The sequence below is a fragment of the Salmo salar genome, chromosome ssa01 (genome assembly GCF_905237065.1).
Source record: "Salmo salar chromosome ssa01, Ssal_v3.1, whole genome shotgun sequence".
Lineage (NCBI taxonomy): Eukaryota > Metazoa > Chordata > Actinopteri > Salmoniformes > Salmonidae > Salmo > Salmo salar.
Genome location: NC_059442.1, coordinates 64,606,189 through 64,627,154, shown reverse-complemented (window position 1 = coordinate 64,627,154; position 20,966 = coordinate 64,606,189). Strand labels below are relative to the sequence as shown.

Here is a 20,966-nt window from a genome sequence, read left to right as displayed (position 1 = left end):
GGCTAACGTCACTGTCCCGAAGCAAGCACCAGATAGCCTGGAGCTAGCCTTGTGCAAGGACCATCTTCCGGCTAGCTGAAGAGGTCCATCAGCCACTTCTTGGGCTACAATAACTATTTTGCAAATTGGACTGGACCCCTTTTACTGCTGACACGGAGCCCTGCCGTTCCATCACGACTGATCTACCGACGTAATCTGCCCGAGGAGGTTTCAACAGGCTCCTCCATCGCGACGTCCCCCTAGCCATGGCCCACTAGCTGTCTAGAGCATATCGGACTGTTTAATTTTCTCTCTACCACATCTCCACATCCCTACCACAAGCTCTGAACCTTTACACTGGATCATCGCAGCTAGCTAGCTGCTATCCGAGTGGCTACCCCTGGCTAACGTACCTGTCCCGAAGCAAGCACCAGTTAGCCTAGAGCTAGCCCTGAGCTAGGCCCACCTCCTGGTTAGCTGAAGAGGTCCATCAGCCAATTTCTTGGGCTACAATACCTATTTTGCCAATTGGCCTGGACCATTTTACAGCCCACACGGAGCCCTGCCGATCCATCACGACTGGTCTGCCAACGAACCGTCCGAAGGGCTTCAACAGACTCTTCCGTCACAACGTCCCCTAAGGCCCTTCTGCTATCCCCGGCCTGCTAGCTGTCTGAATCGCCGTGTCTTTAGCTCGCCTAGCTACTCACTGGACCCTATGTCAATATGCCTTGTCCATTGCTGCTTTGATCAGTGATTATTGTCAAATTTCACTGTAAAGCCTCCAGCCCTGCTCAATATGCCTCAGCTAGCCCTTTTGTACCAACTCCCACACATGCGGTGACCTCACCTGGTTTAAATGGTGTCTCAAGAGACAAAACCTCTCTCATCGTCACTTACTGGCTAGGTTTCCCTCCACTGTATTCTCATCCTACCATACCCTTGTTTGTATATTATGCCTTGAATCTATTCTTCCTCGCACGGAAACCTGCACCTTTTACTCTCTGTTTCGAACGCACTAGACGACCAGTTCTTATAGCCTTTACCTGGATCCTTATCCTACTCCTCCTCTGGCGATGTAGAGGTTAATCCAGGTCCTGCAGCTAGCTCCTCTCCCATTCCCCAGGCGCTCTCAATTGTTGACTTCTGTAACCGTAAAAACCTTGGTTTCATGCATGTTAACATTAGAAGCCTTCTCCCTAAGTTAGTTCTATTCACTGCTTTAGCACACTTCGTCAACCCGGATGTCCTAGCCGTGTCTGAATCCTGGTTTAGGAAGGCCACCAAAAATCCTGCAATTTCCATCCCTAACTATAACATTTTCCTACATGATAGAACTGCCAAGGGGGCGGAGTTGCAATCTACTGCAAAGATAGAACTCTGCAGGCTGTCATACTATCCAGCTCAAACAATTCGAGCTTCAACTTTTAAAAATCCACCTTTCCAGAAACAAGTCTCTCACCGTTGCCGCTTGTTATAGACCACACTGAGCCCCCAGCTGTGCCCTGGACACCATATGTGAATTGATTACCCCCCATCTATCTTCAGAACTCGTAATGTTAGGTGACCTAAACTGGACATTCTTAACACTCCAGCCGTCCTACAAGCTAAACTAGATGCCCTCAATCTCACACAAACTTTCCGGGAAGTTAGGAACCAATATACACAGGCAGTTAGGAAAGCAAAGGCTAGCTTTTTCAAACAGAAATATGCACAAACTCAAAAAAGTTCTGGGACACTTAAGTCCATGGAGAATAAGAGCACCTCCTCCCAGCTGCCCACTGCACTGAGGCTAAGAAACACTGTTACCACCGATAAGACCACGATAATTGAGAATTTCAAGAAGCATTTTTCTACGTCTGGCCATGCTTTCCACCTGGGTACCCCTACACCGGTCAACAGCTCTGCACCCCCCATAGCAACTTGCCAAAGTCTTCCCCATTTCTCCTTCACCGAAATAGCTGATGTTATGAAAGAGCTGCAAAATCTGCACCCCTTCAAATCAGCTGGGCTAGACAATCTGGACCCTCTCTTTCCACCTAAATTGTTGCGACCCCTAAAACTAGCCTGTTCAACCTCTTTCAAATCATCTGATATCCCCAAAGATTGGAAAGCTGCTGCGGTCAACCCCTCTTCAAAGGGGGAGACACTCTAGACCCAAACTGTTACAGACCTATATATCCTACCCTGCCTTTCTAAGGTCTTCGAAAGCCAAGTTAACAAACAGATCACCGACCATTGCATAGTGGAGAAGTCGTATTCATCGACCTGGCCAAGGCTTTCGACTCTGTCAATCACCACATTCTTATCGACAGACTCAACAGCCTTGGTTTCTCAAATGACTGCCTCGCCTGGTTCACCAACTATTTCTCAGATAGAGTTCAGTGTGTTAAATCGGAGGGCCTGTTGACCGGACCTCTGGGAGTCTCTACGGGGGTACCACAGGGTTCAATTCTCTAGCCGACTCTTTTCTCTGTATACATCAATGATGTCGCTCTTGCTGCTGGTGATTCTCTGATCCACCTCTACGCAGATGACACCATTCTGTATACTTCTGGTCTTTCTTTGGACACTGTTAACTAACCTCCAGACGAGCTTCAATGCCATACAACTCTCCTTCCGTGGCCTCCAACAGCTCGTAAATGCAAGTAAAACTAAATGCATGCTCTTCAACCGATCGCTGCCCGCACCTGCCCGCCATTCTAGCATCACTACTCTGTACGGTTCTGATTTAGAATATGTGGACAACTACAAATACCTAGGCGTCTGGTTAGACTGTAAACTCTCCTTCCAGACTCACATTAAGCATCTCCAATCCAAAGTTAAATCTAGAATTGGCTGCCTATTTCGCAACAAAGCATCCTTCACTCATGCTGCCAAACATACCCTAGTAAAACTGACTATCCTACCGATCCTCGACTTCGGCGATGTCATTTACAAAATAGCCTCCAACACTCTACTTGGATGCAGTCTATCACAGTGCCATCCGTTTTGTCACCAAAGCCCCATATACTACCCACCACTGCGACCTGTATGCTCTCGTTGGCTGGCCCTTGCTTCATATTCGTCGCCAAACCCACCTGCTCCAGGTCATCTATAAGTCTTTGCTAGGTAAAGCCCCGCCTTATCTCAGCTCACTGGTCACCATAGCAGCACCCACCCTTTGCTCCTTTGCACCCCAGAATCTCTACTTGCACATTCATCTTCTGCACATCTATAACTCCAGTGTTTAATTGCTAAATTGTAATTACTTCGCCACTATGGCCTATTTATTGCATTAACTCCCTAATCTTACCTCATTTGCACACACTGTATATAGACTTTTTCTATTGTGTTATTGTGTGTATGTTTGTTAATTCCATGTGTAACTCTGTGTTGTTGTTTGTGTCTCACTGCTTTGCTTTATCTTGGCCAGGTCATAGTTGTAAATGAGAACCTGTTCTCAACTGGCCTACCTGGTTAAATAAAGGTGAAATAAAAAAGAAATACTGTGTCAAATGCCGCTGCATGTACTGTATCCTGCTATCAAAACCAATATCAGGGAGTTTCCTGGATGAGTGAAATCAACATTGACCCAATAGCAAGGTAGCTAAATACTGTACGTCATTCAGTGAATTGATCCAAAAAAACATTATCACAAGGGTGTCAATTGTCTTAGAACAGAGCCCTACTTATTTTCAAATAATTGTCAACATATAACACTATTTTAAGATGTGGGACATTCACTGTATTACAAGAAACAACTAGCAGGTCTATTTCACTCAAGCAGCTTCACTCTTAGAAAAAAGGGTTCTTTGGGGTTCTATAACTTATGGATAGGGGGCAGTATTTTCACGGCCGGATAAAAAACGTACCCGATTTAATCTGGTTATTACTCCTGCCCAGAAACTAGAATATGCATATAATTAGTAGCTTTGGATAGAAAACACTCCAAAGTTTCTAAAACTGTTTGAATGGTGTCTGAGTATAACAGAACTCAAATGGCAGGCCAAAACCTGAGAAGATTCAGTACAGGAAGTACCCTGTCTGACCATTTCTTGGCCTTCTTTGTCATCTCTATCCAAAACAGAAGATCTCTGCTGTAACGTGACACTTTCTAAGGCTCCCATAGGCTCTCAGAAGGCGACAGAACGTTGAATGATGACTCTGCAGTTACTGGCTGAAAAACAGTAGCGCATTTGGTAAGTGGTCGATCTGAGAACAATGAGACGGGTGCTCGCGTGCACGTGAACGAGTCCATTTTACTTTTTCAGTCTTTGAACGAAAACAACAACTCCCGGTCGGAATATTATCGCTATTTTACGAGAAAAATCGCATTAAAATTGATTTTAAACAGCATTTGACATGCTTCGAAGTACGGTAATGGAATATTTAGAAAAAATAATTCACGATATGCGCCGGCGCGTCACCCTTCGTTACCCTTCGGATAGTGTCTTGAACGCACGAACAAAACGCCGCTATTTGGATATAACTATGGATTACTTGGAACCAAACCAACATTTGTTGTTGAAGTAGAAGTCCTGGGAGTGCATTCTGACGAAGAACAGCAAAGGTAATCCAATTTTTCTTATAGTAAATCTGAGTTTGGTGAGTACCAAACTTGGTGGGTGTCAAAATAGCTAGCCTGTGATGGCCGGGCTATCTACTCAGAATATTGCAAAATGTGCTTTCACCGAAAAGCTATTTTAAAATCGGACACCGCGATTGCATAAAGGAGTTCTGTATCTATAATTCTTAAAATGATTGTTATGTTTTTTGTGAACGTTTATCGTGAGTAATTTAGTAAATTCACCGGAAGTGTTCGGTGGGAATGCTAGTTCTGAACGTCACATGCTAATGTAAAAAGCTGGTTTTTGATATAAATATGAACTTGATTGAACAAAACATGCATGTATTGTATAACATAATGTCCTAGGAGTGTCATCTGATGAAGATCATCAAAGGTTAGTGCTGCATTTAGCTGTGGTTTTGGTTTTTGTGACATTATATGCTAGCTTGAAAAATGGGTGTCTGATTATTCCTGGCTGGGTACTCTGCTGACATAATCTAATGTTTTGCTTTCGTTGTAAAGTCTTTTTGAAATCGGACAGTCTGGTTAGATAAAGGAGAGTCTTATCTTTAAAATGGTGTAATATAGTCATATGTTTGAAAAATGGAAGTGTTCGGATTTTCGAGGAGTTTGTATTTCGCGCCACACCCTATCATTGGATATTGGAGTGGTGTTCCGCTAGCGGAACGTCTAGATGTAAGAGGATATAGAAACTTTTGGTTCTTTGGACCAGATTAATATGGATATAAATGTCAATGCAAAACAGCTGAAACAAATTAAAGGAGAATGCTAGCTGTGATTTCAGAGTTTGTTGTGACTGGGTTAGCTTTTGTTAGCTGTTTTTACACTCTAGGGTAGGGTTAGAACCCTAAAGGTTATTTGCCTTGAATGCATAAGAAGAAGAAGCTGGTTGAGAGAATGCCAAGAGTGTGCAAAGTTGTCATCAAGGCAAAGGGTGGCTAATATAAAATATATTCATAATAAAAATGTAAATGTAAAATTTTGATTTGTTTAGCCCCCTGGTCATAATGTCCACACCTGCGGAAATCTAATCAGCACAATACAACAAATTCCCAACAAAATCCATCTGATTAAACTAGAGAGATGGGTTTTTTTGTGTATGGTGACCTTCCACATCTACGGTGGAAGGTGGCCAAGCTATAGCGGTTTTTGTCAGACCATGAGACATCCCTAAAATCGGTCTTCTCATGAAGACGTCTGTAGCAACTGAACGGTTTGGCCAACGGTATGACCACTCTATGGAAAGATGAGACTGACAAACATGGTGTTCTCCGTATTGCTCTACGACCCCTGAAGTCAGTACCGCCAAATTCTGTCTGTAGCATCCGAACAGTTTGGGCTACATACACACTAACATGAGCCCACCATCGAAAGTTGAGACTCTCATGAACATGTACATGTTGGTCGTTTTGCTCTAGGATGCCAGCAAGCATAACAAGACTCGTCGGAAGGTAGCCCGGTACCAGTTTAAAAAATGAATGGAAGTAGTTTAGTGGCCAATATTCTTATGTTAAATATGGGTAATTTAAAAAAAGATGAATTTCCTGATATTTCTTAGATATTGGACAGACAAATTGTTCATATCATGTTTTTCCATGTGTGAATCTGTTATTCAATGTGTTGCTATGGGTTAATAATAGTAAAGCCAAATTCAATATGGTACTAAAATTCCAAATCATATAGCCAAATTATCCTTGGTATGACCATCTTAAAACAATTCCATATGTTAGCTTGGCAATTAGCTAATTGTTAGAAGACTGTTGCTGACTGAGAGAAGGTATGTATTCATTTTTCTAATATATAATGTATAGTAAGTCTTTGTGATTCAATAGCCCAGTTAATCATTACATGACTTTTAAAACAATATCTCTATGTTTTGCTCAGTCTGGTAGTAAACCAGAACTATCAGAGGCAGAGGATCTCTTTTGGCTGCTGGTGACAACTGCATGCAAGTTGTTCTTCTACATCATAATAATTATATGTCTGCATAGGATTTTGTCATGCTTATTTCTAAATATTAACTTTTTCTTCTCTGGAACCAGTCAGACAAAAACCTATACAGTACTGGCGGTAGGTAGCCCAGCGGCGAAGGAGTTGGACTTGTGGCAGGAGTTGGACCTGTAGCCGAAAGATAGGTGGCTGGTTAGAATCCCGGGCCGGGCGCTGGAAGAAATTGTCAGAATTGATCTGATAACTGGAGGGCTGCTGGGTTCACATCCTCTAAATATTCCCCTACTGGCCCAGGCAAATTGTCAATCGAAGGAAAATAAAAATATATAAATGAGTGATGGCCGAACAGCATAGGCAAGATGTAATAGATGGTATGGAGTACAGTATATACATATGAGATGAGTATTGTAGGGTATGAAAACATATAACGCAGCATTGTTTAAGGTGGCTAGTGATACATTACATCAGGATGGCAAGACGCAGTAGATGGTATAGAGTACAGTATATACATATGAGATGAATAATGTAGGTTATGAAAACATTATATAAAGTGGAATTGTTTAAAGTGGCTAGTGATACATCTAATTACATCAAGATGGCAAGATGCAGTAGATGCTATGGCGTAGAGTATATACATATGAGATGAATAATGTAGGTTATGTAAACATTATCTAATATAAATAATATAAAGTGGCAAGTGATAAATTGATTACATAAATTTTCCCATTATTAAAGTGGCTTGAGTTGAGTCAGTATGTTGGCAGCAGCCACTCAATGTTAGTGATGGCTGTTTAACCTGTTTGGGCTAGGGGGCAGTATTGAGAATTTTGGAAAAAATATGTGCCCATTTTTAACTGCCTCCTACACCAACTCAGAAGCTAGAATATGCATATTATTGTTCAGGTTTGGATAGAAAACACCCTAAAGTTTCTAAAACTGTTTGAATGGTGGCTGTGAGTATAACAGAACTCCTATGGCAGGCAAAAACCTGACAAGGTTTCATGCAGGAAGTGGCCTGTTTGACAAGGAGTCGTGCGTCTTGCATCTGTTTATTGAAGAGTAAGGATCTTAGCTGTAACGTGACAATTCCCAGGGCTCCAATAGGCTCTCAGGACCCGGGAAAATCATGAAGGTTGACGAGGCAGCCTCAGGCTGAAACAGATTATCACCTTATCCAAGTGTCCCATTAGGTGACAATGGAATGAGGCGCGTGCGCGATTAGCCCCCGTGGAGTATTTTAATTCGGCTGTTTAGTTTATTGCAGATTCCCGGTCGGAATATTATCGCTTTTCTACGAGATAAATGGCATAAAAATTGGTTTTAAACAGCGGTTGACATGCTTCGAAGTACGGTAATGGAATATTTAGACATTTTTTGTCAAGCCATGTGCCATGCGCGGGACCGTGGATTACCATTCGTATAGTGTCTAGAACGCACGAACAAAACTACGCTATTTGGATATAACTATGGATTATTTGGGACCAAACCTACATTTGTTATTGAAGTAGAAGTCCTGGGCGTGCATTCTGACGAAGAACAGGAAAGGTAAGAACATTTTTCTTATAGGAAATGTTATTATGGTGAAGGCTAATCTTGCCGGGTGTCTAAATAGCTAGCCGTGATGGCTGGGCTATGTACTTAGAATATTGCAAAATGTGCTTCATCCGAAAAGCTATTTTAAAATCGGACATATCGAGTGCATAGAGGAGTAATGTATCTATAATTCTTAAAATAATTGTTATGCTTTTTGTGAACGTTTATCGTGAGTAATTTAGCAAACTGTTAGTAAATTCCCCGGAAGTTTGCGGGGGTATGCTTTTTCTGAACGTCACATGCTAATGTAAAAAGCTGTTTTTTGATATAAATATGAACTTGATTTAACAGACATGCATGTATTGTATAACATAATGTCCTAGGTGTGTCATCTGATGAAGATCATAAAAGGTTAGTGCTGCATTTAGCTGTGGTTTGGGTTTTGGTGACATTATATGCTAGCTTGAAAAATGGGTGTCTGATTATTTCTGGCTGGGCACTCTCCTGACATCATCTAATGTTTTGCTTTCGTTGTAAAGCCTTTTTGAAATCGGACAGTGTGGTTAGATAAACGAGAGTCTTGTCTTTAAATAGCTGTAAAATAGTCATATGTTTGAGAAATTGAAGTAATAGTATTTCAAACGATTCAAAAATCGCGCCACTGGATTAGACTGGCTGTTACGTAGGTGGGACGAATTCGTCCCGCCTAGCCCATAGAGGTTAACAGTCCGATGGCCTTGAGATTGAGAGACTGAAAAACAGCTTCTGTTCCAGCTTTGATGCACCAGTACTGACCTCGCCTTCTGGATGTTAGCGGGGTGAACAGGCAGTGGCTCGGGTGTTTGCGGTCCTTGATCTTTTTGGCCTTCCTGTGACATCGGGTGGTGTAGGTGTCCTGGAGGGCAGGTAGTTTGTACCCGGTGATGCGTTGTGCAGACCTCACTACCCTCTGGAGGGCCTTCCGGTTATGGGCGGAGCAGCTGCCTTACCAGGTGGTGATACAGCCCGACAGGATGCTCTCGATTGTGCATCTGTAAAAGTTTGTGAGTGTTTTTGGTGACAAGCCGAATTTCTTCAGCCTCCTGAGGTTGAAGAGGCGCTGCTGCACCTTCTTCACCACGCTGTCTGTGTGGGTGGACCATTTCAGTTTGGGAAACCAGGTGGCTGTACCGACTCAGATAGCGTGTCTCGAGTGAGCCATGTTTCCGTGAAACAAAGAACGTTACAGTCTCGGATGTCTCTCTGGAATGCTACCCTTGCTCGGATTTCGTCTACCTTGTTGTCAAGAGACTGGACATTGGCGAGTAGGATGCTCGGGAGCGGTGTGCGATGTGCCCGTCTACGGAGCCTGACCAGAAGACCGCTCCGTCTGCCCCTTCTCCCCCGTTGTTTTGGCTCGCCGGCTGGGATCCGATCCATTGTCCTGGATGGTGGGCCAAACAGAGGATCCATTTCGGGAAAGTCGTATTTCTGGTCATAATGTTGGTGAGTTGACGTTGCTCTTATATCCAATAGTTCCTCCCGACTGTATGTAGTAAAACCTAAGATTACCTGGGGTAACAATGTAAGAAATAACACATAAAAAAGCAAAATACTGCATAGTTTCCTAGGAACGCGAAGCGACGCGGCCATCTTTGTCGGCGCCGGAGTGTTGTAACTAGGAATGAAAATGGCATGACCATACTTCAATATGGGGCGTTGGATGGAGACATTTGGCTGGGTCAGGTTGGGGGAATGGGATGGGAGGTTGGGGTTGGAGGCCCACTCATTTTGTTTTCTTTTCCCGTTTATACTGAATTTATTGTTACTTCAACTCTGTATGTATTTGTTAATGTTGTTTTTCTTTTGAGTGGCAGCCTACGGGTACATGTTTTATAAATGTATACATTTAAATGGTTAATGTACCTGTAACTCCCCAACAACAAAAAACAACAAATAATGTGTTTAAAAATCAGAAGAAAGAGCCTTACTAGTTCAGCACTTCTGAATACATCAAATGTTCATGAAGTCTTACCTCCAGAGAGAACTCTCAGTGAAAGCACCCAAGTTAAAGTCATACTGCTTTGTCAAGGTCAGGATCACCTAAAAATAAAAACAAAAAAGCATTTTATTTGTATGCAATTGCAAGTACATCTATATCTACAATCAAGTGCACTTACATCATGCATTTGCTGTGTCTAACAGCATGGAATATACACTATTATTGCTACATTACCATAAAATATAATCTTTGTATGACAGCACAATGATGAATGATCCTCAGGTTGTCTAGATCAGCCAGTCTGTTGGTTGCAATGATCTGAACAGCCATGCAAGTTGTCAAGTGTCTTATCAGTACCTCATGTGGAATGATACCTACATGACGGTGGACTCCGAAAATTGTTCAGTGAACAACAAAACTAAGTATGGCCAGTCTTCCTACCTTTCTTTCTCTCAATCTTTCACTCTCTCCTCTCTCTCTTGTCAAGACTGGCCCTGCAATGGATAACAGCCATTTTATGGGCTCCTGACGGATTCTGCTATTTTGTGTGTTTTTGCGCACTGATCTAAAGTTTTTTTTATACATAATGTTTCTGCCATCGTTTCCTATGACTGAATAGAGCTTCTGGACATCAGAATAGTGATCACTAACCTCAATTTGGATTAAGATTTCTACTTCAACAAGTCAGATGCGCAGGACATACTCCTCACCCGTACCAGGCCCTAATCCCCCAGACTCGGAAAAGAAAAAGGCGGTGTAAGAGAGTGCGGGCACCCTGACGAAACTACGTCGGGGTGGCCGAAAACATAAACCGCCTCTGCCTTCCGTTCTATTGGCGAACGTACAATCACTGGAGAACAAACTGGACAAGTGCCATTCGACACTATCTTATCAACAGGACCTGAAGAACTGTAATATCCTATGTTTCTTGGTGTCGTGGCTGAAAAAGGACAATATACATCTATCTGGTTTTACTATGCACCGGCAAGACTGAACGGCAGCGTCAGGTAAGCTCAAAGGGAGAGGTGTGTGTCTCTTTATTAACAACAGCTGGTACGCAATCTATAACATTAAGGAAGTCTCAAGGTTCAGCTCACCCGAACTAGAATACCTCATGATAAGCTGTAAACTAGGGATACCAAGATTTATTTTCCTGGGATAAATAACTGCGAGAAACCGATAAATTATTTATATGAACAGCATGTCGTTAAATGGAACTGTTCAATTATATGCAATGTCTAAATCTGGCTTCTCAAAGGGCCGCAGCCGACTCTGTTACAGTATACGGTGCCAAGAAAAAGTATGTGAACCCTTTGGAATTTCCTGGATTTCTGCATAAATTTGACATAAAATTTGATCTGATCTTCATCTAAGTCACAACAATAGACAAACACAGGGTGCATAAACTAATAACACACAAATTATTGTATTTTTCTTGTCTATATTGAATACATCATTTAAACATTCACAGAGTAGGTTGGAAAAAGTATATGAACCCCTAGGCTAATGACTTCTCCAAAAGCTAATTGGAGTCAGGAGTGAGCTAACCTGGAGTCGAATCAATGAGCCGAGATTGGAGATGTTGGTTAAAGCTGCCTTGCCTATTAAAAAACTCACACAATTTGAGTTTGCTATTCACAAGAAGCATTGCCTGATGTGAACCATGCCTCAAACAAAAGAGATCTCAGAAGACCAAGACATTTCCAAGAAACGGAAGATCTGGTACAACGCTGTGTACTACTCTCTTCACATAACAGCGCAAACTGCCTCTAAGCAGAATATAATAGAGTGGGAGGCCCTGGTGCACAACTGAGCAAGAGGACAAGTACATTAGAGTGTCTAGTTTGAGAAACAGACACCTCACAAGTCCTCAACTGGCAGCTTCATTAAATAGTTCCCGCAAAACACCAGTCTCAACGTCAACGGTTTTCACGATCGCTATCTTCGAACTCCCTGTCATAGATCAGCCAAGGCGCAGCGTGCCGGTAATTCCACATACCTTATTTGTGAAACCAAACAAAACAACAAAACAGGAGACCAATGAAAACGTGACGTTCTGGGGCTGCTCAAAGGCAGCTACACAAAAACAAGATCCCACAACTCAAGGAGGGAAAAGGGCTGCCTAAGTATGGTTCCCAATCAGAGACAACGATGGACATCTGCCTCTGATTGGAAACCACACTCAGCCAAAACAAAGAAATAGAAAAAGTAGATTAACCACCCCACATCAGACCCGGACCTAACCAAACTAGAGGAAAATAAACGTCTCTAAGGTCAGGGCGTGACAGTACCCCCCCCAAAAGGTGCAGACTCCCGGCCGCAAACCTGAACCTATAGGGGAGGGTCCGGGTGGGCACCGATTCTTGGCGGCGGCTCTGGTTCGGGGCATAGCCCCCACTCCGCCCGCTGATCCCCCCACTTCTGTGTCGCCGGAGGCTCCGGACCGGGGGACCTTCGCTGGAGGCTCCGCGCCATGGATCATCACTGGAGGCTTCTTGCCACGGATCATCACTGGAGGCTTCTTGCCACGGATCATCACTGGAGGCTCCGGGCCACGGATTATCACTGGAGGCTCCGGGCCACGGATTATCACTGGAGGCTCCGGGCCACGGATTATCACTGGAGGCTCTGGGCCACGGATTATCACTGGAGGCTTCGTGCCATGGATCACCACTGGAGGCTTCGTGCCATGGATTATCACTGGAGGCTCCGGACCATGTATTATCACTGGAGGCTCCGGACCATGTATTATCACTGGAGGCTTCCTGCCATGGATCATCACTACAGGCTCTGGGCCATGGATCATCACTGGAGGCTTCGGACCATAGATCATCACTGGAGGCTTATTTCGTGGAGCTGGAACAGGTCTCACCGGACTGGGGAGACGCACTAGAGACCGGGTACGCAGAGCTGGCACAGGGTATACTGGGCCGTGGAGGCGCACTGGAGGTCTGGACCTTAGGGCTGGCACAACCCGTCCTGGCTGGATGTTTACTTTAGCCCGGCAAGGGCGGAGCGCTGGCACAGGACGAACTGGGCTGTGCAGGCGCACTGGCGACACAGTGCGCAGAACTGGCGCAGGATATACTGGGCCGTGGAGGCGCACTGGAGGTCTGGAGCGTATGGCTGGCACAACCCATCTTTGCTGGATGCTCAACCGAGCTCGACAACTGCAGGGCGCGGGCACAGATCGCACCGGCCTGTGAGTGCGCACTGGCGACACAGTGCGCACTGGCGACACAGTGCACGTCACCGCATAACACGGTGCTTGCTTCGTCACTCGCTCCCCACGGTAAGCACGGGGAGTTGGCTCAGGTCTCCACCCTGACTCTGCCAAACTCCCCGTGTGCCCCCAAAAACCTCTTGTGCTTCCGTCGATGTTGGTTATCCCCGGTCCAGCTCATCTTCCCAGTAAGCGCACGCTGCTTGGCTTTCTTGTGGTGGGATCTTCTGTCACAATCACGATCTTCGAACTCCCTGTCAAAGATCAGCCAAGGCGCAGCATGCCGGTAATTCCACATACCTTATTTGTGAAACCAAACAAAACAGGAGACCAACAAAAATGTGACGTTCTGGGGCTGCTCAAAGGCAGCTACACAAAAACAAGATCCCACAACTCAAGGAGGGAAAAGGGCTGCCTAAGTATGGTTCCCAATCAGAGACAACGATGGACAGCTGCCTCTGATTGGAAACCACACTCAGCCAAAACAAGGAAATAGAAAAAGTAGATTGCCCACCCCACATCACAACCTGACCTAACCAAACTAGAGGAAAATAAACGTCTCTAAGGTCAGGGCGTGACAACGGTGAAGAGGCGACTCCGGGACGCTGGACTTCTAGGCAGAGTTGCAAAGAAAAACCCATATCTCAGACTGGCCAATAAAAAGAAAAGATTAAGATGGGCAAAAGAACACAGACACTGGACAGAGGAACTCTGCCTAGAAGGCCAACATCCCGGAGTCGCCTCTTCACTGTTGATGTTGACACTGGTGTTTTGCGGGTACTATTTAATAAACCTGCCAAATATGTCCTTTTCTTTCAAAAACAAGGACATTTCTAAGTGACCCCAAACTTTTGAATGGTAGTGTACATGTAGGTAGAAGTAAAGTGACTATGCATGGATAGTAAACAGAGAGTAGCAGCAGCATAAAAATGGGGGTGGGGGAGGAAAAGGCAAATAGTCCGGGTAGCCATTCAATTAGCTGATCAGGAGTCTCATGGCTTGGGGGTAGAAGCTGTTAAAATAAAAAGCCTTTTGGACCTAGACTTGGCGCTCCGGTACAGCTTGCCATGTGGTAGCATAGAGAACAGTCTATGACTAGGGTGACTGGAGTCTTCGACAATTATTTGGGCCATCCTCTGACACCACCTGGAATAGAGGTCCTGGATAGCAGGAAGCTTGGCCCCAGTGATGTACTGGGCTGTACGCACTACCCTCGGTAGTGCCTTGCGGTCAGAGGCCGAGCAGTTGTCATACCGGTGATGCAACCAGTCAGGATGCTCTCGATGGTGTGGCTGTGTAACTTTGAGGATCTGAGGACCCATGTGAAATGTTTTCAGTCTCCTGAGGGCGAATAGTCATTGTCGTGCCCTCTTAACGACTGTCTTGGACAATGTGTGTTTGGGCCATGATAGTTTGTTGGTGATGTGCACAACAAGGAACTTGAAGCTCTCAACCTGCTCCACTACAGCAGCTTCAATGAGAATGGGGGCGTGCACGGTCCTCCTTTTCCTGTTCTCCACAATCAACTCCTTTGTCTTGATCACGTTGAGGGAGAAGTTGTTTTCCTGGCATCACAATGCCAGGTCTCTGACCTCCTCCATATTGGCTGTCTCATCGTTGTCGGTGATCAGGCCTACCACTGTTGTGTCGTCAGCAAACTTAATGATAGTGTTGGAGTCGTGCTTGGCCATGCAGTCATGGGTAAACAGGGAGTACAGGAGGGGACTGAGCACGTACCTCTGAGGGGCCCCGTGTTGAGGATCAGCATGGCATATGCACTAACGTTCAAAACTTTGGGGTCACTTACAAATGTCCTTGTTTTTGAAAGAAAATACATTTTTGTTGTCCTTTAAAATAACATCAATTGATCAGAAATACAGTGTGGCCATTGTTAATGTTGAAAATCACTATTGTAGCTGGAAACTGCATATTTTTTTATGGAATATCTACATAGGCATACAGAGGCCCATTATCAGCAACCATCACTCCTGAGTTCCAATAGCACGTTGTGTTAGCTAATCCAAGTTTATAATTTTAAAAGGGTAATTGATCATTAGAAAACCCTTTTGCAATTATGTTAGCGAAGCTGAAAACTGTCCTGATTAAAGAAGCAATAAACATGGCCTTCTTTAGACTAGTTGAGTATCTGGAGCATCAGCATTTGTGGGTTCGATTACAGGCTCAAAATGGCCAGAAACAAAGAACTTTGTTCTGAAACTCAGTCTATTTTTGTTCTGAGAAATGAAGACTATTCCATGTGAGAAATTGCCAAGAAACTGAAGATCTTGTACAACGCTGTGTACTACTCCCTTCACAGAACAGCTCCAACCAGAATAGACAGAGGAGTGGAATGCCCCGGTGCACAACTGAGCAAGAGGACAAGTACATTAGTGTGTCTAGTTTGAGAAACAGACGCCTCACAAGTCCTCAACTGGCAGCTTCATTAAATAATACTAGAAAAGCACCAGTCTCAATGGGTCGAGAGCTTCAAGATTCTCCATGTCACGTCACTAAGGATCTATGACGGTCCACACACATCAACACAGTCGTGAAGAGGGCACGACAATGCCTCTTCCCCCTCAGGAGGCTGAAAAGATTTGGCATGGGCCCTCAGATCCTCAAAAAGTTATACATCTGTAACATTAAGCGCATCTTGACTGACTGCATTACTGCTTGGTAAGGCAAATGCTTGGCACCCGACCGCAAGGTGATACAGAGGGTAAATGACTAGGGTCAAGCTCCCTGCCATCCAGGACCTCGATACCAGGTGGTGTCAGAGGAAGGCCCTAAAAACACTCCAGCCACCCAAGACATAGACTTTTCTCTCTGCCACCACATGGCAAGCGGTACTGATGCACCAAGTCTGGCTCCAACAGGTCCCTGAACAGCTTCTACCCCCAAGCCATAATGCTGCTAAGTAGTTATTTAAATAATTACCCAAATAGATACCTGGATTGACCCTTCTTGAACTAACTTTTGTACTCATCACATATGGCACTGGTACTGTTTATTATCTGTCACTTTATTCCTAGTTACATCTACAGTGGCTTGCGAAAGTATTCACCCTCTTGGCATTTTTCCTATTTTGTTGACTTACAACCTGGAATTAAAATGGATTTTTTGGGGGTTTGTACCATTTGATTTACATAACATGCCTACCACTTTGAAGATGCTAAATATTTGTTCTTAACACTAAAAAACACAACCCCCCCCGAAGTCAATACTTTGTAGAGCCACCCTTTTGCAGCAATTACAGCTGCAAGTTTCTTGGGGTATGTCTCCATAAGCTTGGCACATCTAGCCACTGGGATTTTTGCCCATTCTTCAAGACAAAACTGCTCTAGCTCCTTCAAGTTGAATGGGTTCCACTGGTGTACAGCAATCTTTAAGTCATACCACAGATTCTCAATTGGATTGAGGTCTGGGCTTTGACTAGACCATTGCAAAACATTTAAATGTTTCCCCTTAAACCACTCGAGTGTTGCTTTTGCAGTATGCTTAGGGTCATTGTCCTGCTGGAAGGTGAACCTCCATCCCAGTCTCAAATCTCTGGAAGACTGAAACTGGTTCCCATCAAGAATTTCCCTGAATTTAGCGCCATCCATCATTCCTTCAATTCTGAACCGTTGGTCATGAAAACATCCCCACACCATGATGCTGCCACCACCATGCTTCACTGTGGGGGTGGTGTTCTCGGGGTGATGAGAGGTGGTGGGTTTGCGCCAGAAATAGCGTTTTCCTTGATGGCCAAAAAGCTCAATTTTAGTCTCATCTGACCAGAGTACCTTCTTCCATATGTTTGAGGAGTCTCCCACATGCCTTTTGGCAAACATCAAACGTGTTTGCTTATTTTTTTTCTTTAGGCAATGACTTTTTTTCTGGCCACTCTTCCGTAAAGCCCAGCTCTGTGGAGTGTACAGCTTAAAGTGTTTATTTCTCTCTGCATTGGTGGGAAGAGCCTGTAAATAAGCATTTAAGTGTCAGTCTGCTCCTATTGTTTACGACACAGGACAAATAACATTTGATTTTCCTTCTCTCTCCTTCAAAAACCAGATTATCAAAATTCATTGTGTAGTCTGCAATATAAAAATTTGACCAGTCAGTATTTAACCAATTATGTTGATGTAGGGGTGCTAGTTCTACATGCATTTCTTTGCTGTAGTACATTTCAGCCTCCTAGCAGATGCAACCAGTTTTTTGCTAAAATGTCCTGGTACTGGGTAAAGGTCATGATGATGTTGACCTTAACAAGGGCTCTAGGACCAATGGAAGCAAAATAGCTCCATAACATCAAATATCCATCCCCATATTTTACAGTAGATATGGGGTTCTTATCCATCCTTATTTTGATGCCAAACCCACCACTGGTGTGCTTGGCCAAAGAGCTCTATTTTCATGTCATCTGACCATAGCACAGGTTCCAATCCAAGTGCCAATGGAGTTTAGCAAAGTCCAGGCGTTTACAAATTGTTGAAGGACTTGAAAATATAGCTGTTTGGCCACTCACACCAGTGGTGAGTTTGGTTTCAAAAGAAGGATTGCTGGAAGTGGCAAGCCCACATCAAATACTACAAAGAAATGGTTAATTGACCACAAAGCCAACATTTTGTCTCCAGACTTGAACCCCATTGAAAACCTGTGGTTTGAATTGAAGAGGGCAGTCCATAAGCGCAGAAGAAGGATATCAATGATCTGGAAAGATTCTGTATGGAGGAGTGGTCTAAGATCCCTCCCAATGTGTTCTCCAATCTTATAAAACATTTTAGAAAAAGGCTCAGTGTCGTTGTCCTCGCAAGGGGAGGGTGCTGGAGTATTGAAAATAATTTCAACCACATTTTTAGATTTTTTATTCCTTTTTTTAACCGAATTCTCTTTCTCTGAGCAATTGTATTAGTATAAAATAATGTTAAAAAAAAATGTAGCATGCAAAATAGCTCACACATTTGTATTATTTATTTTGCTCATCTTTATCAAGGGTGCCAATAATTATGGACGTGACTGTAAACATTATGAACAGAGAGCCCCATTGTGGTGGGGGGGGGTTTATGGTATGGGCAGGCATAAGCTACGGACAATGAACACAATTGCATTTTATCAATGGCAATTTTAATGCACAGCGCCATCTCATCAAGCTATCTTGATGAGATCCTGAGGCCTTTTGTCCTGCCATTCATCCGCCGCCATCACCTCCTGTGTCAGCAAGATAATGCACAGCCCAATGTCGCAAGGAGCTGTACACAATTCTTGGACGCTAAAAATGTCCCAGTTCTTCCATGCCCTGCATACTCACCAGACATTTCACCCATTGGGCATGTATGGGATGCTCCGGATCAACGTGTATGACAATGTGTTCCAGTTCTCGCCAATATCCAGCAACTTCATACAGTGATTGAAGATGAGTGGGACAACATTCCACAGGCCACAACCAACAGCATGATCAACTCTATGCAAAGGAGATGTGTTGCGCTGCATGAGGCAAATGGTGGACACACCAGACACTGACTGGTTTTGTGATCCAGGCCCCTACCTTTTTTTAAGATACAGTACACTATATATACACACTATATATACACAAAAGTATGTAGACACCCCTTAAAATGTGTGGATTCTGCAATTTCAGCCACACCCGTTGCTGACAGGTGTATGAAATCGAGCACACAGCCATGCAATCACCACAGAAACATTGGCAATAGAATGGCTTTACTGAAGAGCTCAGTGACTTTCAAAATGCCACCGTCATAGGATGCCACCTTTCCAACAAGTCAGTTTGTCAAATGTCTGCCCTGCTAGAGCTGTCCCGGTCAACTAAGTGCTGTTATTGTTAAGTGGAAACATCTTGGAGCAACAACGGCTCAGCCGTGAAGAGGTAGACCACACAAGCTCACAGAACTGGACCACTGAGGGCTGAAGCCCGTAGCACATAAAAATGGTCTATCCTCGGCTGCAACACTCACTACCGAGTTCCAAACTGCCTCTGGAAGCAACGTCAGCACAATAACTGTTCGTCGGGAACTTCATAAAATGGGTTCCCATGACCGAGCAGCCACACACAAGTCTATAACCACCATGTACAATGCCAAGCGTCGGAGTGGTGTAAAGCTCATCACCATTGGACTCTGGAACAGTGGAAATGCGTTTTCTGGAGTGATGAATCACGCTCCACCATCTGGCAGTCCGACGGATGAACCTGGATTTGGATGCCAGGAGAACGCTACCTGCCCGAAAGCGTAGTGCATACTGTAAAGTTTGGTGGAGGAGGAATAATGTTTTTTCATGGTTCGGGCTAGGTCCCTTAGTTCGAGTGATGTGCAATCTTAACATTACAACATACATTCTAGACCAGTAGTTCCCAAACTTTTTATAGTCCCATACCCCTTCAAACATTCAACCTCCAGCTGCGTACACCCTCTAGCACCAGGGTCAGCGCACTCTCAAATGTTGTTTTTTGCCATCATTGTAAGTCTGCCACACACATTATATGATACGTTTATTAAACATAGGAATGAGTGTGTGTTTGTCACAACCTGGCTCGTGGGAAATGACAAAGAGCTCTTATAGGACCAAGGCACAGATAATAATTAACATGCCATAGTTTCTATTGAACATACCATACAAATAAAGGCATTTTTTGATAACCAATTTACCCCTTTTACAAAAGAGCACCTTCTGTCTACCAAAATCTACTATTGTACCTTAGGAGGAAGGGAAGCGCAGCTCTTTTTTTTCCTACAAGTTAATCATAGCACTTGGGTAGTGTTTAGAGGACGCAGCGCCACAGTCAATTCTTTTTCTGTGTTTTGGGGACATTTTACAACTCACACTATGGATTTTACCCAAGAGGCTACAAGATTTTCCTATTCCCATGAAGAGGGTCAAAGGATTATTATCACTACCTCATTGCTAGATGAGAGCCACAGAGAATACTGGAATGGACTTAAACAAGGCTTACAGAGACTTGCAACACCTTATGGAGAAAGACACCAAACTTGACCTCAATTCTATCACCTTGTCTAACTATTGGAGGAAAGGCCTAATCCCCATAGGACTCCGTATTATGAAGTTTCCAGCTACTGGAGCACAAGGTAAAACTGAATTGAGAGATAGATGGGATGCTATTCTAAACAAGTGTTCTTTTGACCTAATGCTACTTCCAATATAATAATCTAAAAAGGACAGACAAGTAGTCGAAACAGAAATTGAAGAAGTAAAAATCACAGAACAGTGACAATTGTAACGAAGCACAATGTGATGAGATCTTGAAAGAGAAAGTAGACACGTTCACTCTGACATTGAAGCAAGACAAGCTAAGACAATTTAGAAGAGATGAAGTAGACTATAGAGATGGCAAGGTCTTTGCCTGGAGAAAACCAACCCGAAAGAATTCAGAATCACATCTGCAGAGGAGGAAGCCTTGATCTGTTTCTTTCAACTTTACAAGCAGTGACGATGAGGATCACCCCAGACACTCAGAGGCCAGCTCCTCCCAAGATTTTTTAGATCAGGAAGAGGAGTCACACAGGTACCTCAACAAGAGAGGGAGAGGACACGGAAGAGGCCAACATGGAGGGTGAGGAAGAAATCAAGACTATTCAACCACACGAGCAGGACCAGAATAAGGCTGTGAGCAACATTTCTGGGGAACCCCTTTCTGATGATTGTGTAAAGGTCTTGTCTAAAGGACTGTCTTTTGCCCCCACTTACTCAACTAATGAATTCAATACAAAGATTGA

The 20,966-nt window shown here is 43.9% G+C and overlaps 1 protein-coding gene across 2 annotated transcripts in view; it reads right to left on the bottom strand.

Moving 5' to 3' along the window:
* Positions 1–20,966, bottom strand: part of LOC106605659 (VPS10 domain-containing receptor SorCS3) — a 78,397-nt gene that overhangs the window by 33,075 nt on the left and 24,356 nt on the right. For both annotated transcript variants that reach the window (XM_045720996.1, XM_045720998.1), the window contains exon 2: positions 10,047–10,114. In XM_045720996.1, coding sequence (XP_045576952.1) covers positions 10,047–10,114 — 68 coding nt within the window. The remainder of the gene's footprint in view (positions 1–10,046; positions 10,115–20,966) is intronic.